The 27,100-nt window shown below is 40.9% G+C and overlaps 1 protein-coding gene across 3 annotated transcripts; it reads left to right on the top strand.

The window, feature by feature from the left end:
- The first annotated feature begins 1,899 nt into the window (after positions 1 to 1,899).
- Positions 1,900 to 25,363, top strand: LOC117416731 (beta-galactoside alpha-2,6-sialyltransferase 1-like). Of its 3 annotated transcripts, none has more exons than XM_059034558.1 (6): positions 1,900 to 2,266; positions 12,359 to 13,005; positions 15,923 to 16,020; positions 16,498 to 16,599; positions 19,836 to 20,010; positions 23,448 to 25,363. In XM_059034558.1, exons 2-6 carry the CDS (start codon positions 12,405 to 12,407, stop codon positions 23,708 to 23,710), a joined length of 1,239 nt encoding a protein of 412 aa, XP_058890541.1. In that variant the 5' UTR covers positions 1,900 to 2,266; positions 12,359 to 12,404; the 3' UTR covers positions 23,711 to 25,363. The 3 variants fall into 3 exon arrangements, with proteins under 3 accessions (XP_058890541.1, XP_033884008.1, XP_033884009.1); XM_034028117.2 differs by lacking the exon at positions 1,900 to 2,266 and adding an exon at positions 10,500 to 10,672; XM_034028118.3 differs by lacking the exons at positions 1,900 to 2,266; positions 19,836 to 20,010; positions 23,448 to 25,363 and adding exons at positions 10,500 to 10,672; positions 18,086 to 18,575.
- The last annotated feature ends 1,737 nt before the right edge of the window (positions 25,364 to 27,100 follow it).

Genomic DNA, 27,100 nt, shown 5'->3' with positions numbered 1-27,100 from the left:
GCCTGGGGTCGCCAGAACAGCTTTGCAGGTCTGCTGACAGTATTGCCCCAGGCAGTTTTTCCGCTGCCAGGGGTACAACGGGATAAAGCAACCTTTCCGCTGCCAGGACTGTCGCGGCTGGAGGAGCCAGTCGGGCACGGTCAGCCTGGCCACTAGGGGTGTTGGATTGGGAGGAGGATGTCCCACCATGGCCGCCCCCATGGACCATTGCTGCCCCTGTTTCTGTGCTGGACATACGACCGGGACTTTGAGACTAAGGGGGGAGGTGGCCATTGAGGCCATGTGTGCTGCGCACAAGGGGGGGATATGTGGCAATGTACCCCGCCCCTGTGTTTATTTGTGTGTTGTGTGTGGTGTGTTAATGTTGGTGTATTGTAGTTGGTACATGGGATATAATGTGGGTAATGAGCACGATTGTTTAAAATGTATAATTGTATTTAGACACAAAGGTGGCACAAATTACTTCATGTGCAAATTAAATGTGTACTGATATGTGAGCATGGGAGTGCACAGATTAGTTCACGTGCTGGGATTCAAGTGAATAATTAATTGGTAATTGAATCCCAGCACAATTCTATAATACAGATGCACGAAGCACTCACTCGGTGTTGTGTGTTCGGTAAGTGGAGAACGGGTGAGAGAGAAGTAATTTGAAATATAAACAATTGCTACTACATGCTGGAGAACCAGCACGGTACTTGTTTGTGTCTGTTCGTCCACTCGTTTGTCTGTCTATTTACTTTGGCCAACGTGCCTGAAGTAGGATTTTAGGTCAGCCAAATGTTAATGTGTAGTTGAGAATGCATAAGTACCTATAAAGCTTTTTTTTATGTTAACAACCTGCAGTGTCTGCACAGACCCAGTTTAACACTAACAGGAAGCCTAGCTTAACCACAGGCTGTCTGCATAGAGCAAAATAGGATGCCTTAGCTAAACCACAACCTGCCTACATGATGAGCTGCACTGACACAGAGAGACATCAAATCAACTCCAAAGATAGAAGAATCTTCACCACCTGTGTAACCTCCCGAGCTCGTGATTAAAGCTTTTCCTTACTACAAATACAACGGACTGGTGTGAATTCATTTCCCCTACATCAGTGCCATTTTGTTTTGTGTTCCAAACCTGTTATTTTCTGTCTGTTGGATAATAAACCGGGCAGCAGTGCATTCAATTCACCACATCACCTTGCAGCCCCCATCCAGAACTCGTCTGTTGAGTGTCAGTTTTGGGTTCCAACCTAAGTTAGCTGTGATTGGCTGAACGTGTCGGCAGACAGAAAGAGCAAGACCTGATTTCCTCGATGGAAGTGGGCGAGGCTTAGGGGAATGATTGACACTTTGTGCTTGCACAGTTCAAATAAAACATAATTAAATAAACTTTGGAGCAAAAGTACACAGCTCAAATAAAGAACTTCCACAGGATAAATTGAATTTAAATTTAAGGTATGCTGTTTTTTGTCCTTGAGTAAACTGACTTTCAATTTATGGTATGCTGTTTTGTTGTTAATAGATGATTTTTTTGTTAACAGATTGCATTATATCATTTACTTTTTGTTACTTTCACCTCTCATAAAAGTCAGCTATTGCACCTATAAACTGTAAAACGAGATTGAGTGTATATAATAATTTAGCGGCGTTACACTGCAAAAAAAACTTTAGTTAAACAAGCTATGACCTTACAAGACCAGTGCATATAACATCAAATGGAAACCACCCACATGACAAAAAAGCAGACCTGAAACCAAACTTTCATGTCCTGCTAGGAAAGTTTTTTTTTTCTTTTTTAATAAAAGCTTGTGACGATTAAGCACATTGTCTGAATTACATGTTACATTAAATTGGCCACTTTACAGGGGCGTAGCTAGGAATAGATTTTTACTGAAGCATCAGTCTAATTTTTGTCTACAATCTAGTTCACTGCTACTGAAGTTAATGCTGAGACTGGTGACACTGATGCTTAACTGGAACTAGTAAGACTGGTGCTGCTACTGCTGGAACTGGTGCTGCCACTGCTGGGACTGGTAACACTGGTGCTGCCACTGCTGGGACTGGTACTGCTACAGCTGGGACTGGTAAGACTGGTGCTGCGACTGCTGGGACTAGTAAGACTGGTGCTGCCACTGCTGGGACTGGTGCTGCTACTGCTGGGACTGGTAAGACTGGTGCTGCCACTGCTGGGACTGGCAAGACTGGTGCTGCCACTGCTGGGATTGGTAAGACTGGTGCTGCCACTGCTGGGACTGGTGCTGCTACTGCTGGGACTGGTAAGATTGTTGATACTAGTGCTAAGACTGATTGGACTGCAGACACTGTATGATGCCACAACAAAAACACTGATTTAGAAGGCTTTACTTTAAATAGAGTTTGTCAATCCTCCTATGGCCTGATCTATTGAAACGCTGTAACACTTCCTCCTGGGACATGTCTCTGTGCACATAGAGCAGGGCAAGGCCATTCAATCTATTTGTACCCATACTGCTGTGAGAGCAATGAAACATATCTAAAGGATGCACTCAGTTAAACTCTTTCTCGTCATGAACAGGGAGCTGAGGAATCAGTTTGCTGCGGAAAACACGGATTGTCTATAAACTGTAGGAGAATTATTCGTTTTACACTTGGGGCAGGGCAAAAAACATGCAAAGCTTTTTATTTTGTTTGTTTGATAACCAAACCAATACACTTATCATATATAATCATCAACACAGACAATGTTGCTTTAAATTTACGTAAATATACTTTAAACTGCTTCTGGTGTACAGAGGTCAAGGTTGAACGAGGCGCCACGCTATCACACTGGAACGTAGCTGCTGTTTGCTTCAGTACAGTATCCAGTGCGTTGTTACCACTGAACAAGCTGTTTAAAGATGCCGAAAAAAAAACAAAAACAAAAAAAAAACTGTATGTACTTCCTCTGATTTTTTTTCTCTAACGAAAACATTAGCATTTTTTTTTTATTGCTGTTGCCAAACAGTGAATTTATAAATAGAATTACCTCCAATTCTTCTAGCCCATGGCATCAAATACAATACATGAAGAGTACTACGGCTATGAATCTTCAAGGGAGAGGGAAGGCGTTGCCATGGCGCAAGAAAAACACCGATTTATCAAAACGTATCGCAGCTAAACATCACATTGCACAGGACTGTCAGCAAAAAAACAATATTAATATAAGAAATAACGTCGTACCCAGAGTGCATTACAGATTGGTTTCTTCGTTTCATCTTTGATTACACTGTGTAACAATTTTTTTTTTTTTTTTTGGTTCCTGGGTAGTAAGTGTTATTTCCTAATTGCTTATGCCTCAAAAGTATAGAAAATGGCTATTATTCCCCACAAACTTTGCTTTTGTGACCAGGACAGTGATATTTTGAAATTTACCTATTTTCCAGAACATTCCAGATAGATTCAGTGCTGAATAAACTTGGAGTAACTTCTAGAACTTTCCAGTAATATAAATAGTAGTATAAATACAGGGGCCTTAAGCCCACCAGTTCAGTTTAGTTCCAGCTGCCTAAGTGGATACATATCTGCATTTTTCTGAGATGGCATCAAGGTCATAGGAGACTTCAAAATAATACGCCTTCACATAAAGGGAAAAAAATCCAGGTAGCCTACGGTCCTTAATATTTATATCCGGCTTTATAAATTAACTTTACAAACTTAACTGGATTGTATTACCATAGCACATTTGTTCAGGGAGCCCACGTATGTTTAGAGTTCCCCTTTCACTGGTACCCAATTTGTTTCACTTGGGGGTGCATCCATAGATATAGATATCAATGTATTGATGCAGAAAACGTCATTATTATTTATTTCTTAACAGACGCTTTTATCCAGGGCGACTTACAATTGTTACAAGATATCACATTATTTTTACATACAATTACCCATTTATACAGTTGGGTTTTTACTGGAGCAATCTAGATAAAGTACCTTGCTCAAGAGTACAGGAGCAGTGTACCCCACCTGGTATTGAACCCACGACCCTCCGGTCAAGAGTCCAGAGCCATAACCATACACCACACTGCTGTCATAACAAGAAGACACATTCGATACGAGTAGAGCACGCATCAGTACTTTTTTTTTAATGGTCTTATTTAGTTTTGTATTACAGATTATTCCATTTCGAATACTTTATTACAAAAAGCAATATGAAAAATGGGAAGCAAGCTTAAATCAGTTTTTGTACTTTAAACTCAGAAATTGGAAAATGAAAAACGGGTCGATTTTTGTTTTTATGAAAAACCGAAATAGAAAAAACGAGTCGTTTTCTGGTTTTCTGATTTCCGATTTAGAATGCAAAAACGATTGGCTGGAATGTACACGGACCGTACACGGACCCTCAATGTACGCTACGCCCCTTTTCTGTATGTAGTTATTACCTCCTCCTCACATAGCCCTAGTAACGTCTGCCTGGCCCAAAATACTCTCTCCATGACTCTTCTCCTCACTCTATGGAGCTCTTCTGCTGCTTCTGTGACACCGCCTGGTTTCAAAAAGCGGTACTTTTAACACACCCTGAGGCACCTAATAAAGTTAGCGCCCTAAGTGAATATGGTTTGCATATCAACTACCTCCCTCGTGGTAATTTGCATACGTTTCCAAACATTAACATTTAAACGCGCTACCACAAACCTGCCTTTAATTCCAAAATAGCACAAGATGTAGCAAGTGTTGAATCTAAAAGTACTAATGTAGCCTGACTACGCCAGTTCAGTGCGATAAGGCACCGAACAAATTACAGAAGATCCTTTAGGTTCTTTTTATTCAGATAGCAGATCTAAAAATGTAGGAACAAGGTCACCAAGAAAATCACAGATACATTTTAACAAGTGTTTGTTTATTGTAAACTTCCAAGAGCAACACCTAGTTTCAAACAGTACTGATATAATAAAAAAAATTCCATTCACCTATTAACAGGTAGCAAGATTTCAAGCAGATACACGTTAGGTTACCTACCATAACCCTGGTTTCCTGAAAGAGAAGACGACCGCCAACATTAAGTATGGGATATTCCCTGCCCTTGAGGTAGGTAATACTGAGCTCTCTATATCAGAGCTGCCGAAGGCCCCTTCCTGTGATGACACACTCGGTCCCGCCTACCGAGGGTATAAAACCGTCCCTCACCGGAAGATCTCCCTCTTTTTCCACCGAACCCGTGAGGGCGACCGAAGCGACCAAATGGTTTGTGGTCGTCTTCTCTTTCAGGGAACCAGGGTTACGGTAGGTAACCTAACGTTCCCTTTCAAGTCGAAGACGATCACCAACATTAAGTATGGGATAATGTATACCAGAGCCGTCGCGAGGGAGAAGGAACGGCAGCATATGAGGGACGCACAAGCGCTGTCTAACCTAGAGGTTAGCGGTGTGAACTTACACCCTCAAGGACCCTTGTGCCCACAGATGGCACAGCAGGATCTACCACATTAATGCGGTAGAATCTGGTGAAAGTATGCAGCGTAGCCCAGCTAGCCGCAGTACAAATCTCAGACATCGAAGCGCCCTTAAAAAGGGCCCACGATGTAGCTAACCCTCTTGTCGAATGCGCAGCTACTCTACCAGGTGGGGGTAACCCAGCACCACCATATGCAGTCGACACCGTGTCCGCAATCAAGTGTGACGGACGCTGCTTAGAGAGGGGCTGTCCCAAGGTCCGTGTACCATAACAAACAAAAAGCTGATTCGATTTACGCAAAGCTTTCGTCTTAAGTACATAAAACCTCAATGCCCGCACTGGGCAGAGGAAATTAAGTTTCTCATCCTCCTGTGAAGTAAATGGAGGCGGGTGAAAAGACTCCAGTTCCACAGATTGGTTAACATGAAAAGCTGTGATCACCTTGGGGAGGAAAGCAGGATTGGTGCGCAGCGAAACTCTGCTTCCATCCTCCCACACACGCATGCAGGAGCTATGCACAGACAGCGCCTGCAGCTCACTGACCCGTTTAGCAGAGGTGATAGCTAAAAGGAAGGCTGTCTTCATAGACAGATACTTCAGTTCTATGGAGTCTAAAGGCGATTCAATATTACTCCCATTTTCACACCCTTGCGCAGGTGAGAGGGAACCCTTCACCAGCGTAGGGCCGCCGAGCATGTCTGAGACACAGTCAACCTGCGGTGTTTGTCGCGTCTGGCATTGAGGTGAAACGCATTGAGCCAGCTGGATCGCTACCATAGCTGCGGCCATCAGACCCAGCAGTTTCTGGCACAACCTGAGGGATACCTTCGATCCCTGTCGAAACAGGGAGAGGCAATCCTGAATAGCTGCTATCCTGTTGTCCGACAGGTATATGCGCATTGCATTGGAGTCCAGCCGGAGCCCCAAATACGTGGTGCATTGCACTGGTGCAAGCCGACTCTTTACATCGTTCAAGGCTAAACCCAGCCTGACTATATGCTCCGTCACAATTGCCGTGTGGGCTAGAGCTCCCTCTCGAGACTGGGAACAAATCAACCAGTCGTCGAGATAGTTTAAAACCCTGATCCCTTGCAGCCGCAAGGGAGCCAGTACAGCGTCTACTTCTTTGAAAACGTACGCGGAGCTAGGGAGAGCCCGAACGGCAGCACAGCAAACTCGTACGCGCTTCCTTGAAAGGAAAACCGCAGGTATCTCCTGTGCTCTGGACGAATGGGGATATGAAAGTATGCGTCCCGCAAGTCCACAGTTGTAAACCAGTCACCCGGCTGGACTGACTGGAGGATGTGACGGTGTGTCAGCATTCGGAATCTCCTTTCTTTCAGAAACCCGTTCAAGAGCCTCAGATCTAAGATGGGGTGAACCCCTCCATCTCTTTTGGGTACCAGAAAGTATCTCGAGTAGTACCCCTCCTCCTGGGAGACGGGGTCTACTCGACAAATGGCCTGCTTGCGCAGCAAGGCGGACACTTCTTCTTGAAGTACCGAGGCTTGCAAGGAGTCTGTCACGGAGGTGTTTATAACTCCCCGAAAGGGAGGAGGTCCCGAGTGAAACTGAAGTGCATAGCCGGTTTGCACGGTGGCGAGCACCCAGGTATCCGTGGTGCAAGCGCACCAGCACTGCAGCTGTTGTGCCAAAAAGGGGGTCTGAGGCCGCCAGCCTTCAGGGGCCTTGCTGGGGCTGCTGGGGTTGGGGCTCAGTTGTTTGGGGTGAACGCGTAACGCGCTGGCCCTGAGGGCGACCCCTGAGACGCTGGTACGTGGATCGACCACAGCCCACGTTTTCTTTACCTGCTGGCTGGGCCCTGTTACCCTGAAGGCGATGCCTTAGGTCACCCATTGGGGCTGTGGGAACTGGAACCGTTCTGGTGACAGTTTGTATCCTGCCAACGGCTCGACCTACTCCACGCCGGAGCGCGGAGGGAGCAGCGCAGCCACCTGACGGGAAGCCTCTTCTGCAGAATCTCTTCCACAGCTGGTCCAAACGTATGCCCCGGGGATATGGGCGCATCCAGCAGCGCAGCTTTATCTGCGTCAGGGACCCTGGCCTGTGACAACCACAGCTGGTTTCGGCTCAGGGCTTGTCCCTGCAGGCCGGAGATCTGCAGCAGTGTATCTGCCAGGAGACGCAGCTCCGAAGCCACTGGCTCCGAGAGCGGGGCCTCGCGCAATACTCCATCCAGATACGCGGTCAGCACACTCGCTGTGCTAGCCAAGCGGGTTGCCTGCGCCCCTGCTGCGTACGCTCGCTTTAAATGCATCTCAGTCACCCTGCACTGAGGGTTAGGACACATTGGGTCTCTAGCGAGCTCCCCCACAGGCGGGGCCCTAACCAGGGCTGTGATAGTGGAGTCCACTGGCGGAAACCCTGCCAGGCCAAGCTTATCTGCGCCCTCCAAGGAGGAGAGCGGTGTAGCCTGCTTGGAGATACTAGGGGCCGAAGCTGGTCTATCCCAGGAGGAACGCACTTCCTCCAAAAAGTCTGGGAAGACTGGGAAACACTGCGGGCGGGGAGCCAGCACCTGCGTCCGGAACACGGAGTGGCGCGCCGCCGGTGTCCAGGGAACCTGCAGGAACGCTGCAGCACGTTCCATGAGAGCCGAGACCGAGCTTGACAACGGGGTGGAATTGGCTTCCGACACACACTCAGAGCCGGGCTCTTCCTCTGTAAGGGTGTCCCCCACCTGCATATCAGAGGAGAACGAAGCTACGGACAGCGCATCCTCCTGTGCCAGTTGGGGCGAGCCTTCCCGCCCTCTTTGCGCACCCTGCAGGGAGGGGGGATATGGTGCTTGGGGCTGCAACGGAGCCTGAGCAGGGGCCGATGCTGAGGTCTGCTTAGACAATAGCTCCAGTACCTGGGCCATCTGGGCCTTCAGGTCCATTATATCCCTTGCCTGCCTGGAGCGTTTTACGCGCTTTGCGGCTGGAGACGGGGAGCGGTTACGCTGTGCACTCGGGATGTCAGGCAGGGAGTCCAGGGGCGCTTCGTCGGGGGACCCAAAGGCCGCCGACGACCTCGCCGCGTAGGACGCGGAGCTCTCCTTTCTGGCTCTCTCCAGACGAGCCTCTTTCACTTTAGGCTGAAAAGCCTCACAGACACTGTAAGCCACGTCCCTCTCGAGGGCCATGGTGGCATGCGGGACACCCAAGCACCGCACAGAGGGTATGGTTATCCTCTTGTGGGATACTGGCGTTATAAGCCGTACAGGCATGGAACCCTGGCATGGGTCTGTTCATAATCAGCATGGTTTTTTTTGTTTGTTTTTTTAAACGACGCACAACAGACTAGGCCTGCACTATACCGTGCGGCACCATGAGGTATGCGTTAGCAGCTCAGTGCCTACGCAATGCTCGTCCTCGAATGTTCCAGACGTCTTGCGCAGCGGGAGCGTAATTGCATACACTGCGCTCTGTGCGCTGTAAATACTATTCTACATACACTGCGTACTGTAACCAAGTACCGTGTGCGTAAAGCTCCTACGCTGGCGTCGGATAATACGTAGCCTGTGCCAAGAGAATCAGGCTATGCGTGCGCCGCAGTGCCGCAGCACCGGAGAGGACGCTACGCAAAGTGCGTACCCAGACCGCGTGGTCAACACACACACCTGGTCAGCGCAAAGCGTGTACCAGGGAGGGACAGAGGCCGAAGCCGCGGTGGGTAAAGTTTTTGTAAGCAAAAATTACAGTTTACAAGAAGGAAGAAAAGGAGAGAGAGCACACCGAACGCACATGAACCGACTCACCGCAGCGGTCAGGTTCGGCCGGCGACTCCGCTCGGACGGGGATACGGTAGTACCTAGCCCCGAGGGAGGGAGCGCGGCTGGGTCACTCGACAGCGGGGACACGGCAGGCCTAGCCCCGAGGAGGAAACTTGTGTGACTCTCTATAGGAAAAGACAACTCATTCGCGGGTGGCTGAACAGACAGCTGCTCACATACAACAAACAGTAAAGAGAGAGCGGCCCGCCCAGGGGGGGCCGCTGAAAGACAGAAAGACAAAAAACTCGGTCTCTTTTCAAGAGTCGTTGATTCCGGGAAAGCGGCAAGCCAGCTTTCAGCACGAATGCTAGGAACTACAACATCGATTCGAGGGCTCTTCCTATCAACACGCTCAGTTCTAGACACAGAGGTCCTACCTTACCGTCTTGAGAAGGAAAAAGAGGGAGATCTTCCGGTGAGTGACGGTTTTATACCCTCGGTTTGGTGGGACCGAGTGCGTCATCACAGGAAGGGGCTTTCGGCAGCTCTGATATAGAGAGCTCAGTATTACCTGCCTCAAGGGCAGGGAATATCCCATACTTAATGTTGGTGGTCGTCTTCGACTTGAAAGGAAACAAGGTTCACATGAATTAGATCATGTATTAAAGTGCAAATGCAACAACGCTGCTACCCAACAATAAAGTGGAAATACACTTTCAAAGACATGGTAAAACTGTCATTATAAAAACAATACCACGGCATAAAAGTACAAATATCCACACCACACACACAATGTCCGTGCAGGGGAGGGAACACACAGAGAGAGAGCGAGAGAGAAACCAACATCGCAATATAGCCTATTCTGTGCACTTCTTAAACTCCCGATTTAATTTACTATTTTTTTCTTCTGTGAAACAACTAAATGGGCTTTTAAATGGGCCAAGCCTTCATTTTTCATTTGAAGCAGAATGTACAAACGTGATCGCAACAATAAGCGTCTAGTCTTTATTAAAGCTATAATGAAAATGCGCAACTGTATTTATATTTATAAAAAAAAAAAAACAGTCGTTCTGATTTTAAATTAAAAAGTAAAACTTACGATTTAAAAGCCATTTTAGTTGTTAAAGACAAATAATAATAATAATAATAATAATAATAATAATAATAAACTTAAATAGTTTCTCAGTTGTGATTGAGTACACGAATGACTGAAAACGTCAGCTGCGTTTTTAAAGGAGGGTAGAAAAGTGCGAAAAACACCGTAAACCAGAAGCCCTAATTAGGCTATAATACTGTATAGCCCATATTCATAAGGGGATGACACTGAATAAAAAGGTTGTCCTACATGACCCCCCCCTCCCCACCCCTTTGTTTTCACTGTTTTGACTGCAAAAGACTTGAACGGGTGGAAACGTCGCACAGTTGACACGCTGCGCAAAACGACTTTCTCTTGTTATAGACTGGTATTTGCAATTAAATACACAGTACATTTACGACAGTGCACGAGGTAATATAAAATAATCGAACGGAGGAAAAGAACACAGAAGAAAACGGATTGTGAGTATTAAAAAAAACTTTATAACTTGTTTATAACCTAAATTGTCTGCATTTTTAAAAGTGGGATTTGTTCTCGTGTGTGATTTTGATTTCTGCTGTAATCCTTGGACGTTTCTATGTGCATCATGGTGCTGTCAATACTGCTAGCATCTATGTTTTTGCCAGTTTTATAGACAGGCAATTTCTGGTGCTTAAGTTAAGTTCTAACAACCACACATATGACAGTAGCTTGAACAATAAGTATATGTAGATTATATAGTCAATCTAAAGTATATCTCATTATTATAAATAAAATGTGATCACTTCAATATGCTTTAAAATATTTATCTAAATACTTCATATCATGTTTTGTTCTCTATACAGTCAGTACACCTTTTCATGGCAGTATAAATCCAGGAGGGCCAAAATATTTTTACTATCCTGAAATATATCATTTTGTAAATGCAGATTTATGGTTAATGGTTTTGTTATATACAGTGTATAATTTACAATAACAAGCCAACTGCCAAAACAATAAAACAATTAAATAAATGTGGCTTTTAACCCCCTCCCTGCCCTATTCATATATATATATATATATATATATATATATATATATATATATATATATATATATATATATATTAGACACACACACACACACACACACACACACACACACACACACACACACACACTATATACAATCGATGTGCCAGAGAACTAACTGCATACAATTCCAGGGAACAATATTCTGTACATTATATGTCAGAGAACTATTTTCTGTTTGCATAAAATGCCAGTGAGTGTTAAGTGAAATATATACACAAAATGCCAGGAAATAGAACTTACTAATCAAATGCCAGGGAAGATAACTGTATAAAAAATGAAGTGAACACATTTCTTTATTTTTCAGTTATTGTCATAGCCTATAGCTGAAATACTAACTCTGTTAGCTCCCCTTCTGTTACAGTCTCATTTTCATGGAGTTGGCCAAATCCATATGCAAATAGATTTGACTATTGATTCATTTTCTGTGACAATTTACTTAGGGTAAGAGATATTTTGAGAATTATTATTATTGTTTTTTTTTTTAATTTATTTCCTGTGCCACCTAAGCTGATCAAGCGAGCAAGTCAGGGAATCTCAATGGCCTGTAGCTCTGCAGCACTCCAGCAACACAGAATTTTTTAAAAGCTGTACAGCTATTCCCCCCTTTAAAAAAGGGAGGTAAATGCGACAAATACTGGGAGACGAGAAGGGAAGGGATATACACACCACTTCCAACATTCAAATTACCGGGTAGCTGTCAATTAAAAAAATAAAAAAATAACACTGCTTTGACTGTGATCCTCCTAGCAAAATCTTTTCAAAATGTGATACACCTCCAACCCTCCAAAAAATACTAATAAAAAATATACTACAAAAAAAAAAGAAAATACTACAAAGCTACAAGAGCATAAGATATTATGCCCATCAGAGCTCACACTTTTCCTGTAAACTAAGTCATGTGGCAACAGCTATAAATATCACAAGGTATTCTCGCTAATTTATTCCACACATTAATATTAAATAATGGTAGCTAAGTGTTGCTAGTTTTCTGGGATTTCAAACAAATACAATTCTACACATTTTTAACTGTAAAACTAAATAAACAAGCCTGCTATGTAATTTAAGCATTTTAATTTAATTTCTCTCTTTTTTTAGACTTTCATTGAAGTTCTGAAAACCTACCCTGACCTGTGGATGAAAAATGGTTAAAAACATTTATTACAAAGTTTTACTTATTGTCAGTATTTTTGTTTTTTTCCCATGTTTATTCATGTACAGCAGGATACATGAAACCAAAACATATCCTGCCCCACAGATAAAGAGTAGATTGATTCATATGAGTAAAAAACAAGTTCAGAAAATTACATTAATTGATTTGAATAAAAAACGAGTTCAGAACGTTACATTGATACCTGCGAAGCAAAAAGTAACCAGGAATAAAATTGTCCAAAATGCTATGACTGTAAGATCCTGGCCGGTATGGAAGGAAAACACCTCTACTGATGATCTTGGCGCCTCACTGAAGGATATCAAGAACAATTACCAGGCACTGAACAAATACAATGTGACATTGATCTGGAAAAATGTGTCTACAAAGCTGAGCCAGCAGGAGCTCCTGTGCGAGCTCAAAACTCGCGTACCACTTGAGATGATTAAAGCAGGTGACGGCCCCGTCAAAGGAGGGGATTGGCAGAAATACTTGCCCACAAAGGACTTGAATAAGAAGTTTGAAAACCTCAAGCGGTGTGCTATAGTGTCATCGGCAGGCTCTTTAAAAAATGCAAAACTGGGAGCTGAAATAGGTATTGTATTTGTTAATTTTATTTTCATTCTGTCTGCCCAATGTTGAGTTAGTGTCATTTACTTTTTCTAAATCTGCCTTTACCTGGCTTTAAATGTGTCTGGAGCACCCTATGAGCCGTGACTGAACAGCCTTCCTTGTTCCATTCAAACCATGGGGCAGTGTGTCTTGACTCTGCCAGCCCCATCTTGTCTACATGTATATAGATAGAGAATAGGTGGGAGTGGCAGAATGCACAACCAGAATAGGTCACTCTGTTCCTACCCCTGCTGCTATGCCTGTTTCTTGCAAGTGTTTTTTGATCCGGAGAGAGAGCAGAGATAGCAGCTCAGGCAAATAGCAGAAATGGACATAATGGTCAAAGAGGATACATTTGCTGTTTAAGAGAAAGGACTTAATGCATCTGTAACTAATGCAACATTATTATTCAATGCATTATTTTCAAAATAGGTAAAATAATTTAGAATTTGCGTATCATAAATGAAAATATAAAATAGGGTTTGTGGTTATGGCAAACTAACAAGACATTTTTTTTTCTTTTTCAAAAACTCAAATTAGTAGCTTATGGTGGTTTGTGGTATGCATTATTTGTACTGTCTTAACTTACATGATTATAAATTAACACCACTTCTACCAGCTATTTGGTATAACTATAAAGTCAAATGGCACTAGCCAAAACTTTGACTATTTGACTTTGCTTCTTATACAGTAGTTTAACCTTATAATTCTAATTGAGCGTTACAAGTTATGTACAAGTATTGTGAGAAATGGTCACATATCCCCCCCCAGAACAAATTAAACGACTTACAGGCTTGGCCCCACCAGCCATTATATCATATTGAATGTGATATGCCTAGGGTTCCCAAACTTTTTCACCTGAGGCCCACCTGTTCAGCAGCATTAGGCACTGCAGCCCACTATTAGAACTCCTTGGCAAAATGTCAAATTCAAATCTAAAAACATTTTATATGTTTAAACATGTAACATTATAAACAAACCTAATCTAAACTGCCGTTTTTTCAATTGAATTAATATTGTGGAAATCACATAGAATATGCACTGAGTGAAAATATATTTTTTAAAACAATTTAATTTTAGTAAATAAAAATAAATTGCAAAAACTAAACAGACAGTTTTGTCAAACCTTTAAATTAGGTACCTTTGTATAATTGAAAATTTTAGAAATGCAGTTATTTTTATTGGTCATCAAACAAGAAAAAAGTTAATGTCTCTTATTATTCCCATTCATAATTACCTGAACAGGAATCACTTTTAAGTAAAACCAGAACAACGTGCACAAAATCATAACCCTTAAATCCTAATTTCTGAACACTGTGTAACTAAAACGTCCAGCTGTTGCCTCTTATGCTGAACTGTCATGCACATAAAAGATGAACGTGCACAATACAGAAGGAAACGAGAGCCTTGCATAAGTTACTTTTTTCGCCACTACTCTGTACAACCAAACACAACTTGCAAAATCACATTCAGATGGCTTGCAACATCCCCCCCCCCGAAAAAATAAAAAAAAAAAAACAACAGAAAAGTTATGACAATAAATCCATCTGCAGCGAAATTTGAATCGGTCAGAAAACATTATTATTATTATTATTATTATTATTATTATTATTATTATTATTATTATTATTATTATTTTCCAACAAAATATATTCTAGTGTTATTTTAAGGTGCCTGTGAACGAGCCAGTAATCAATACAATAGCAGTATATCCAAACATTTTAATAAATCAATTACCGGTATGTAACAAGATTTATCGTTTTGATTAATAACTTGATTTAGTTAATATTGAAACATACATCAAAGTACTGAATATTTTAAATAAGTCACAAAAACGTATTCACCATAGGCATCAATTGAATTTTTTAATTAATGTTATCAAGTACAAAAGTTAGTATGAAAACGTTTCTACAAAAGAAAAAAAAAAACATTCCAGCACCTCAAAATTGAGACCATGGTACATGTGCATTCAAACTCCTTTAGCTGCCTTTTTTGTTCCGACATGTTGTAATTCTATTAATACTGAACACAATGTTTACATCTGCCAGCAGAGCGATAACATGACCTTAACACTGCCCTATTGTCAGAGCTCTCATTTTTTATCCCGCCTACAAGTACAATCTGTGACCTCTGATTTGAATATTGCCTTTCTACACTTTATTTTTCTACAGTTACAGCTGTTGCAGCCGCTTGCTTTTCACTATTAATAGAAGTAAATACATAGAATGTCATTGCTCCCGTGGACCACCTTTGGGCCGCGGACCACAGTTTGGAAACCCCTGTGCTATGCTATGACAGGTGTACAGATTTGCATAGGAAATTCATAAACTGTAAGCAGAAACCAGAACTGAAACCTGACAGCTGTGCTTTTTCTTTTTTAGAAACACTCTTGTGGTTTACTTTGTTTTTCCATCAACATTCAGCAGAACGTTACATACAGTATCTAATTAGTATAGGTATGAAATGACAGATTATTGTAGTTTATGTATCCTTGTTCTGTGCTGAACTTTATAATGCATATATGCTTTTTACAACCAAACATTTGGCAGGGTAACTTCTTGTACACTACAGAGTTCTCATAAACAGTTTAAACGCCCACTAGGGGCAGAGAGTTGTGGGGGGACAGTTTAGTGGTTACACATGGGTTTTGATTCTACATGTTTATTTTATTTATTTATTTATTTATTTATTACATTTTTGAGTTGTATACAGTAAGTCACCAAGATATGTTGACTGAAACCAAGTGATATACAAAGTGAATCTAAACAATAGATTAGTTAAGGTAACCCTTATATTCCATACCCGTGCCAAGTTTCTCTAACATTTTGAGCTGTGTGTATTATTAAGCCAGCAACAACATAATGCAAATTAATCTATGCTTTTCTTTTGCACTTTTTAAGATGACCACGATGCTGTCATGAGATTCAATGCCGCTCCGACTGATGGGTATAGCACTGATGTGGGGGAAAAAACTTCTATTCGAATAATAAATTCACAGGTACTGCAACGACATATGTCTGCTAGAACGTGTTTTTAATTATTCATGTTTCAATAAAGAACACTTTTTACACATTAAAAAAAAAATAAAACACTTTAGTATATTTTAATAGTTCCCTCAGGTGCCAGGTACTTAGATTGTACTTGGCATTGCTTCAGGACTGTTACTGTTGCCACGGGCAATGAAGAAGCAGGAGTGCCCACTGCATTAGATACGAATGCCTTATAAATCATGCATGAAAATAAACAGTCAAGCCTCTTCACCTACAACGGATGTGACCAAGCTGCTGAACCCTGGAAGCAATGGACCAGCCTAGGAACTAAGGATGATGAAGCATGATGAGGCTTTTCCTCTGTAAATGTTACATCTGTTTGTCCCAGTTAAACTACAACACCCCTCGCAAGATACAATACCTATGCTGTGTGATTTAAAGAAGTTATTGTTAATAATGTTTAATATTTCTGCTTTGTTTTACAGCTTGTATATGATGAACAGCACCATTTTCTAACGGATCCTCTTTATCAGACCGGAGTGTTAATCCTGTGGGATCCTGCACCTTATAAACAAGATCTTCAACATGTGAGCATAGCTACTGTCCTCCTTCTGACTGCTCAGTAAATGGAGCACAAATGGCAGATATGACATTGGTTTTAGAACTTAATTAGCTACCTATGTACTTTGCCTGGCCACTTTATTTTGACCTGTACCAAATATCAGTTTTGGCCATCTTTTTCATTATAACAGCCTTGACCTGGTGTTGGAAGGTGTCTCGAGAGATGTTAATCAATTAGGCAGAGGATTGTGATGACAAATTTGGTGTTCAAGTTCATCCCAAACATGCTCAATTGGATTAGGATCTGGGGATTGTGGTGGCCATGGAAGATACCTGAAGTCTCTGTCATGCTCCTCCAAGTATTTGCACACAATTCTTGGAAGTAGCCTTCACCATCAGGGTGCAGAATTGCTGGGAGGACTTGATCAGCAACGATGTTTATATGGCATTTGTCCAGAATTCCAGAGTAATCAAGGGGCACAGAGTATAGCAGCAGAACATGCCCCACACCAGGACATGGCCAACTCCATTGTGGTAGAAAGGTCCCAATAAAATGGCCAGGCAGTGTAGAAGCTACACTTTTCTGAAACACTTTTCTGAAACACTTTTCTATTATTATTATTATTATTATTATTATTATTATTATTATTATTTGTTTATTTAGCAGACGCCTTTATCCAAGGCGACTTACAGAGACTAGAGTGTGTGAACTATGCATCAGCTGCAGAGTCACTTACAATTACATCTCACCTGAAAGACGGAACACAAGGAGGTTAAGTGACTTGCTCAGGGTCACACAATGAGTCAGTGGCTGAGGTGGGATTTGAACCGGAGACCTCTTGGTTACAAGCCCGTTTCTTTAACCACTGGACCACACAGCCTCCTTTTCTAGCAGTACCTTAAACTAGGGCGCTGTGCTAAAATAGGGAATCTTTAAATGCTAAATACAAATCTGTTCATGCAGATAAACGTGGTGCTATTTGGAGATTTTCAGACAAGTGCAACAGTAGTCATTGCAAAACATTTTGGTTTTGTTTTTCAAATAGCTTGTCTTACAGCACAAAAGAAATGCAAAGCAAGTGTCTCATTAGTTCTTTCACACATGGCTTAAATGTTAAAGAACCACAGCACTTGTTGCTGTCACTATTTTTTTAAAATATATTTTTAACTATCACATTATCAGTAATTAACTTGTGGGTGTGAAAGTCATGTATTGATTTAGATTGTTCTTTTTTAAATAAACTGTTGTTGCATTGTATTTATTGGCATATGGTATTCTGGATATATTCCAGTTTTTATATCATAATCGAAGACACCTGGCCAATGTATCTCCCTTTTTTAAAAATGATAAAATATGAAGTTTATAGCTAAAGTTCGGGAGGAGGGTCAGACACCAATCTCTACGTCACCAAATTGAATCATTCAATTTACACATTAGCTAATTAAGATTGTTAGCACTATAAATACCCTCTTCACTTACTTCTCATTTGCGTTTTGATTTCATCGTATCAGACGAATCAAGGAGAACGTTCTTCAGTTTCATCGGATGATGATCTGTTTGCCGTTTCCCCGGAGCCGAGATCTCTTGAACCAATTCAACCAGCTCCTCCCGTGGCTGAGTTATCAACTCCACGACAACTTCAATCGGCGATGTTTACTACGCCAACCTTCTGTGCTCAGATGTCTGCTTCACAACAACCGGCTCGCTCGCCTGTCTGCCCACTGCCCCAACTTCACAAAACTCTGCGTCTACATCCAGAAGATGCCGAAGGCGGGACCTTCATAGCACCAGTCAATCTAAGGCTCATTCAGCAGTTTCTGAGCATTTGGATCCAGAGAATGTTTCACAGTCAGGAGCGGCTGCTTCCATGATCCATCCTGGAGTTCCAGCACCCACCACTGTTATCCAACAGGCCTCCCCAGTACCTCTAACTGTAATCTAGATTCTAGAACACACTAGATTCTGTCAGTACCAGGGTGGATCAGTGCGCCGACCTTTGTTACACTTAAAACGTCCGACCCCCGCTTATTCAAAAATCACCATTTACAAGTTCACTTTAGCTTTCAGCCATATCAGGGACATAATTAGTGAGTTCTGTCCTGACCACCAGTGTGAACTGGATGATTATTTGTCCATCATTTTAGACCTGTCAGTTAGATTCAGAGGTTCACATGTCCCTCCCTCACAATCCTCCTCCTTCCTCCCTCCCATGCATTTCCCCCCCCTTCCTTTATCCCTTCCAGATCAAAAGATAGTCAGGACAGCAACATTACATTCCCGGCGCCTGCCAGATCTGCAACAATTTCAACGAAGAAGCCTGCTCCTATTCTTCCTGCCATTTCCTTCACATTTGCAGCCGCTACCGGGTAGCCCATTCACTATTAATTTGTCCACGCAAGCCCAAAAAATCAGCTGAATTTCCGAAAACCAGACCTAATACTGCCAATGCACCTAAATTACCCTCAAGCGACTAGTTGGTTATTTTTGGGGATTATTAAGGTTATATTAAAAGAAATATGTAGATCTTAAAAATGCTTTATTCAAATATGCTGTTAGCGTTAGTAGCCTGCCGGAGGAAGGGCAATCGGATCAGCCATGGATTCCTAGAGATTTATTTTCCAGACTTGGGTTTTGTTTTCCTCTCATGCGTGCTGACGATCCTTGTCAAAGGTTGGCTAAACCTTCAAGTGGGCTATATCCATTACTACACGCAGCATTGAGACCGGTTTGTTCTTTTTGGGGGTCTCCGTCTCATCCAGTCGGTCAGGCAGCAAGACCTCAAACAAAGTTAGGTTTAATGCCAAATGAATGCATATATAGAAAATACTTATGTGTATTTTTGCATACTCCGCATTTTCCTCAATAAATGTTTGTACTAAAACATGTTGTGATTGGTGTTTGTCCCGAACTACTGAATCTAAATTGGATTAAGTGTGAGTGTGTGGGGGGGTCTGTTTCATTAATGTTTCTTAATGATTCTGTATCAATTTAAGCACTCAAGCTGCTTAATTGCAGTAGGTGTAATGAAAGGCAGGATGTAGCCTACCCTGTATACCACTTCATTCCTCTTTGGAGCCCTTGTGCCATGTGTGTCACTGTGTGACCTTAAAGAGCAACTTGATATTATACTTGGTTAAAATACCCCTGAGGGCTCAATACAGCTCTAAAAATATACACACTACATACTGTACAATTATATAAAAAAGATATACTGTACAAAGTGAATCCAAACAAAAATGTGTCCTGTGTTCATGTTCACAGTGGTACAACAAACCAGACTATTCCTTCTTTGAGAGGTATATGGAATACCGTAAGAAACATCCTGAGCAGCTCTTTTATATCATGAACCCGGTTATGCAGTGGAACCTGTGGGACATTATTCAGGAGAATTCACTGGAGAAAATCCAACGCAACCCCCCTTCCTCCGGGATGCAAGGTAACCTTTTACGTTTTCTGTTTCAGCATTCATACAAGGTTAAAGTACAAATAGTTTCGGTAGATTTTACCTGATATGTATTGCCATCACATCATAGATCTCACATTTTCCATTACACATGGTTTCAATCAACAACATCAGGAACTTTTTCTGGTGGTTGTTTTTTATTGATATTTATTAGTGAACAAAGTAAAAAAGAGACATTGAAAACAGGCGAGCCTTTGGAAAAGCATGGATTGTTTAATGAGAACTTCCTTGTAGGACTATTAAAATAACTCCCCAAGAATCTCATTCAGGGGACCCAGGGGAAAAAGAGGCAGGAATGGGATTAAGAAGCCATGTGCAGAAGTTGGCTAGTTGTTAATTGCTTTATTGATTATCAATTAGGCCTGGCCACATGGATAAACAAGGAGCTGGAAGCCAGTTCCTTTGTTCTGGTGTATTTCCTGTGAAAAATGATCCGACCAAAAGCACCTGTACAATGTGAAAAACAATTGGCCAAGTTAAACCAGGCAGTCTCTGGACTGACCTTTCATAGTTTATAAATGGACAGGGTCAAGTTAGCATCAACTGTGTCTTGTTATAATGGTCTAATTGAAATAAGTAAGTTGATGACCTGTGGAAGAACCTTTGCATTGCACCCTAAACATACAGAAGCAACATCACCATACATGTCAAGCTGTAGTTTTGTTTAGTATTTTCTTAAATAGTTTTTTTGCAACATTATGGGCCCGATTTTGGAAATATTTGGTGTATTTTACCCGCTGGCAGATCGCATTTCATGCATCATTTTCTGTGGTTCTTAGGAGATATGAATAAGTGATGAGCATTTAAACAGTGTAGTCTGCCAAAAAAAAAAAACTGTTCAAATGTGTTAGCAATGTTATATAAGTACAACCGAAACCTGTCCCAAAATGTCGGAAAAAGAGAGTAAAAATGCAAACATATATATTTTATTATTTTATTTTTCTTTTTATATGTAGGCTTCACTGTTAAAGTGTATAAAACTGCAGGACAATGCAGATATTAACAGATTGTTTGTAGTAAATGTAAATTGTTGCATATATAATATACTGGCAAATGTGCTGACATTTACCAATAAAAATGTGTGTGTGCATTATATACAAATGATCATTGCTGTTCATTATATACAAATGATCATTGCTGTTCATTACTCTGGCAGCCAGAAGCAAAATCGTTATCCACATTAACAATTACAATAAAGTTACAGTATTTTGATCAAATTAAAGGGTACAACTACATCAGGAAGCAATTTTTGTCTACGTATAAAATATTTAGGTTGTTAACTGCAATATTTTAAATCATAAGAATCCAAATTACAATCCAGTGTGTTTAAAAGCAAACTGTAGCCTCTTTTTTTTTAAAACTTCTTCCCGGTGTAAAATACAAATGCCGTCATTGTAGCGTAAACCTAGAGTGCTTTATGTACTGCACACCTGTGTTTGTGAAAGTCAGTGTTAAAAGTGCATACTATAAATAGTGGGGTCACATGCAGTGACAGGCTACATTGTAAAAAACAAGGTTAACTGCTTTATATCATTTGATAAAGAAAAATTTGATTTGAATTAAGTAATTTTTCACAGCCTGGGCGTTTGTATGTGGGTTTAAAAAAAAAAAAAAAGAAAGTTGTTCATGGCAGCAGCTTTGCCGTGAAAATGGGACGTCCTGAATTTTGAGCAGGACTAAAGGGTGCCTGAAAAACGGTAAGGGGGTACGGTAGTTGCACCTATGATCTAAAGTGCTGTCACCCTTTTAACTGGCGGTTAGACTATTATTTACCATTCTGAAGCAGGCAGAAAGCTAACTGGTAGAAGTTTAAATTAGCTAGCACTTTGATCTTTGGAAAATAGGCACAGATTATTAGATTATTATATATTCCATTATTATATATACAGCGTCTTCATACAGCTACGTACACTTGCTTCAGCGACAACAAATTAAGAGTGAGGTCATATGTTTTATTTGACCTTTCCAGTGCCTTTGGCGAGAGGTTTCTTCAATTTAGTGTACATTTGTATGGTGACCCTGTGATTGGACTGGACACTAGCACATGGTATAAAAAAGGAGCTGGAAAGCCAGTTCTTTTGTTCTAGTTCCAGCAAGTGTTGAGCCTCACTACTGTGTGCAGAGCCAGGGTGAGTTGTGTAGGGATTAATTTAGGGGATTTTGATCCCATAGCAGGTTATTTTAGTGTGTCACAGAGTAGGTTCTGGAGCGGGACCTCCCTTTTAGTGGGAGCAGCGCTAAGCCAGTGTTTGGCAAACTTTTGTTTTTAGTTGTTTTCTCACTGTGTTTTGTTTTGCATTTTTGGAGCTCTTATTTTGGTTACACTCTGTCTGTGTGTGTCCTCGTGCACTGGGGCTATCATTGCTGGTACCTTTGCGGCGGCAACCTGTCATTACAACATTTGTTTATTTGAATAAAACCTGGACACCTGAGCGGCATTGTCAACTGCATCCCTCTGTCTCTCTCTCATCATTCAGCAGACACCCACAAATAAAGTAGCAGGTACTAAGACCCCCTGTTACAGGTGGTGGTTTCTGCGTCACCTGATTTTCTAAAAGCATGTCTTACAGGCTCCTTGTACGAGGAATATCAAAGCTGAAGTGTCCCTTTGAACACGTCTGCATTGTTATCGTAAAATGCAGATATGCTGGGAAGCAGCACATCATCAAAAAGACCTGCGGCCCCAGACTCTCTGCATTCAGATATCGCTTCCCGTCAAAGGATGACCTGACCCTGGCACATTTCCATTTGTTTCCACTTGCGATACACGTTTAACAGTTCTATTTAAAAGTGAAGGTCAGGTGTTCAACAACTATTAACAAGCCAATCTAGTATGTAAGCCTCTGGGGATTTCAAACACGATACTTAGCTAAACCACCTGCTGTTGTTCATGTGTTTTAGCCTTGCAGGTTATTTCTTTGTTGACTCCCAGGGGTACAAAGTTGATAAAAGAGATGGAGCCTGTTTGTTAGCTGTGGTTCACTGGCCTGTGGTGTCACAAAAGTTTTTTTTATGATATGCCTTTGTTCTGTAAAAAAAAAAATAATAAAAGGGTTGCTAAGTGATTGTTAAATGATTGTAAAGGATTTCTTAAGGCATATGACAGGAATATAGAGTCTAGCTATATAATGTACCAACCATGATTTGCCATTCCTCATTGTTCTGCACACTGGGAAAGTTATGTTATCTTCCCAATGATATACAAGTAACTCGGAGCTGGGGGAGTTTTACATTCATATTAAGTGTGCACGTCAACTGTTCAAAGTGAACAGTTGACATGCTTTTTTTTCTTTCTAAAATAGTGTGTCAAATAAAGAAAATGTGTAAACTTAATCGGCTTATCCCTTAGTGCAGACATATTTTAAAAAATGTGTCATAAATAAACCCTTTTTTTCTCTGTGTTTTCTCAGGCATCGCATTAATGATGAGCCTCTGTGATGAGGTGAATGTGTATGAATTCCTGCCTTCTAAGAGAAAGTCTGACATTTGTCATTATTACCAGAAGTTCTATAACCGAGCCTGCACAATGGGTGCCTACCATCCCTTAATGTATGAGAAGAACCTGGTTAAGAGGATGAACCAGGGAACAGATCATGACATCTTCCACTACGGGAGAGTGACCTTACCAGGATTCCGGAATATTCACTGTTCAGCAAAGGCAAGGCAGACCTAAACTGGTACAGCAGGGCTTAATAATAATACACTGTGATGGGAAAACTTTTCGGTGTTATGGAAAATCCTCTGGGGAAATAAGCATTCACAAATAATGCTTAGAAAACACTCACTCGGAACTGAAACCTCCCTTCAACTCCCTTGCAATGCCATCCCCACTTAATGGCATTTTACATTTGTGTTCTCCCTCTGTGCGGGATGCAAAGTTTATCGTTTGAATTTACTGAAACGCGTTGCATCTTTTGAAGTAAGTCATTTTACCAAAAATGTGAAGATTTATACTGGGTTATGACCGTGACTGAAGATGTTGTTAGCAAAGTGAACATTATCATAGTATGTTACTTAAAACATAATGACACAATATATTCATAATAAATTTGAGTTCTTATCTATAAACAGTAACATGTTTAACACTTGGGATTCGCTGTCTGTAGCTTGGTGTTGTTTACATTATCGTCAGCATATTTGAAGTGATTGGAAGCTGAAATAAATTTTTTTAAAACACACTTTTCTTATACCAATACAGTATTGGTGAGCGATAATCAGTTTGTTTGAAAACCAGACTTTAATCACTGATAATAGGTGCACAGGTGGTGATTCCATGAGTGCTCCGGGGTTCAAGCACCAATGGGGGAAAATGGTCCTGTAGATTGCAAATAAATCACCGGTTCTGTCAAATTAGTGTGAATGCTTCACAAGTAGAGCTGTTATTGCAGTGTTTAAAAATATAAAATCAATTTATACAAAGACTCCCAGCTTTCTTGAAAAGATCTGTGTTTCCCTCGTTTTTCTTTTGTATTTGTAATGCTCTCATTAGTATCTAAACCTAGTAGATACAGCATCTGTCAGTTCTGGCAGATTCTACTGTACTTGCTGAAGTGGTTTTCAGCCACTGCTAATTAAAAAAAAAAAAAAAATAGCTACCTAGCTAACAATTTCATCCTGAGGGCTACAATGAAACGTACTGTCTTTAAATTAAATTGGGACTTTAGTGAAGACCACATGTGTACATGAGTACATTAGTTATTGTAGATAGTAATTCATAGCCATAGCATTTTTGTAAATAGCAACACACGTAATGTACAATAAAATAAGCATTTTATTTATGTCATCTGTGTCAATTTGAGGCGGATCTTCATGGTCGGCAAGGTGACACAGCTGAGAGAATTTTTTCCTGTCATCCCGTCCGGTGCTGTCAATGTCAGTTTCTCAGCACACAGTACAGTAGTTGCTCAGTAACGAGGTGCAAACAGGTGATTGATTGATCTGTATGAGGGTTTATGAAGGTGCTTTGTTAAAAAAAAATATATAAATCTCAATTTATAACAGTGTTTATTTTTTAGCAAAATAAAATCTAAGCCTATTTTTAGGGACCCCAACTGTTGTTATTGAATCCAACTTAGGCACTTCACATGAGCAAGTTTCAAAAGGTACTAGTCCTTGGACTAGTCGCACAATATTGTTAGTTTCTAACCCTGTGTACTATAGCGCTTTATTAAGACTTATGTTATTGTGATTGTTTACAATTTGAACATAACTAACTACTGAAGCACTTATGTTGGTATTATCCCTTCCTGCTGTCTGATAAAAAATAAACCACTGTTTATTTATTTTAAAAGTTATTGTATTACATATAAAAGCAAAATATATGCAATATATGTGTGTCTGTTTTTTTTAATTTGGAATCGGCAATTATTTTTCTCCCCAATTTGGAGAGGACCACGCAGCTCTGGGCAGCTTACAGGCAGGCCTGCAGGTGCCCGGCCAGTCTACATGGGTCACCGGTGCGCGGTGAGCCGAGGACACCCTGGCCGACCTAGGCCCTCCCCACCCGGGCGGTGCTTGGCCAATTGTGCACCGCCCCCTAGGAACTCCCATCCACGGTCGGCAGTGGAATAGCCTGGACTCGAACCGGTGACCTCTAGGCTATAGGGCGCATCCTGCACTCCACGCCGAGTACCAGATGGGCCACTCGGGAGCCCCTTGTTGTTTTTTTTAACCAGGCACTATAAAATTATCAAAAGGGGGGCTGATGCAATCCAGGGGTTTCCCCCAGTGATGTAAAATACTATAATAACATTCAGTGGTGATCAGTGTTTTTTTAGTTACGTTTTTTTATTTTAGTTATAGTTATTAGTTTAATTTTAGTTGTAGTTATTATTACAGTTAATTAAATATAATTTTAGTTATTATTTAGTTATTATTACAGTTAACAGAGTGGGGATGACTTTGAAATCTGTCGAGGTAAAAATAACTTGGGTAATTCCAGGCTCTACACCTCTTCACAGTACACTCCTTAGGATAGCCAACCACAAACATTGATCAGATTACCATTTACAAGTCTTGCTGTACAGCCCTCCACACACTTTAATACTAGTCAAATAGATTATGTGTGCTGGAAACAAGTAGTGAAAAGCAGGCTGTTTATTTCAGCTTGATTTTTACTTCAAAATTTACAAAAGCTATATTTTTACATTAAACTAACTTGAGGAAAAATAATTAAACCATTTAATTTGCAGTTGTAAATGTTTAAGTAGAACCTCAATGCCTGATGAAAACAAGGCATTAGAAGGGTTAAATATATAAGCAACTTGCCTGAATCAATGGTAAAAAAAAAAAAAAAACTGAATCAAAATTAAAAATAAAACATTTGCCTTTTTCTGACCATACAAAATGTCCCTGGCACACAGGCTTTCCAGGAGATCTGGAGAAAACATACTGTAGGGCCATATTTATAAACATTTACCTTTTTTTCCTTATTAGAAACCAACACAAAGAGTAGTGTATAAATCTTTCATTTGCTAATTTAACAGTCCCTATAGGCAGTTCAGATGCTTATTTTTGATTTTGGTTGACAATGCTTTATGAATATGGACCATATTGAAACAAAAACTCATTAAAAAAAATGCCATTGAGAAATGTCTCATTTAGCGAAACCCTTTTATCATATTCAACATGCAACAAAACCATGGTTACCAACATTCTAATTGAAATAACATTTGATCACAGCTGAGCTATACTTATAGATAAAGCTCCTACACACATTTAAAAATGGTCTGAAGCAGGAGAGGACTCTGATTTCTGATACTAGTGTTAAGACTGATTGGACTGCTGAAACTGTATGATGCCATGATTAAAAACACTGATTTAGAAGGATCTACTTTAAATAGAGTTTGCCAATCCTCCTATGGCCTGATCTATCGAAACGCTGTAACACTTCTTCCAGGGACATGTCTCTGTGGACATAGAGCAGGGCAAGGCCATTCAGTCTTATGTGTACCCATACTGCTGCGAGACCAATCAAACATATTGAAAGGATGCACTCAGTTAAACTTTTCTCGTCATGCACAGGGAACTGAGGAATCTGTTTACTGAGGAAAACATTGATTGT

This window comes from Acipenser ruthenus, chromosome 12 (genome assembly GCF_902713425.1).
Source record: "Acipenser ruthenus chromosome 12, fAciRut3.2 maternal haplotype, whole genome shotgun sequence".
NCBI lineage: Eukaryota > Metazoa > Chordata > Actinopteri > Acipenseriformes > Acipenseridae > Acipenser > Acipenser ruthenus.
Note: the sequence above shows the minus strand (reverse complement) of the source record. Positions and strands in the feature narration are given on the sequence as shown.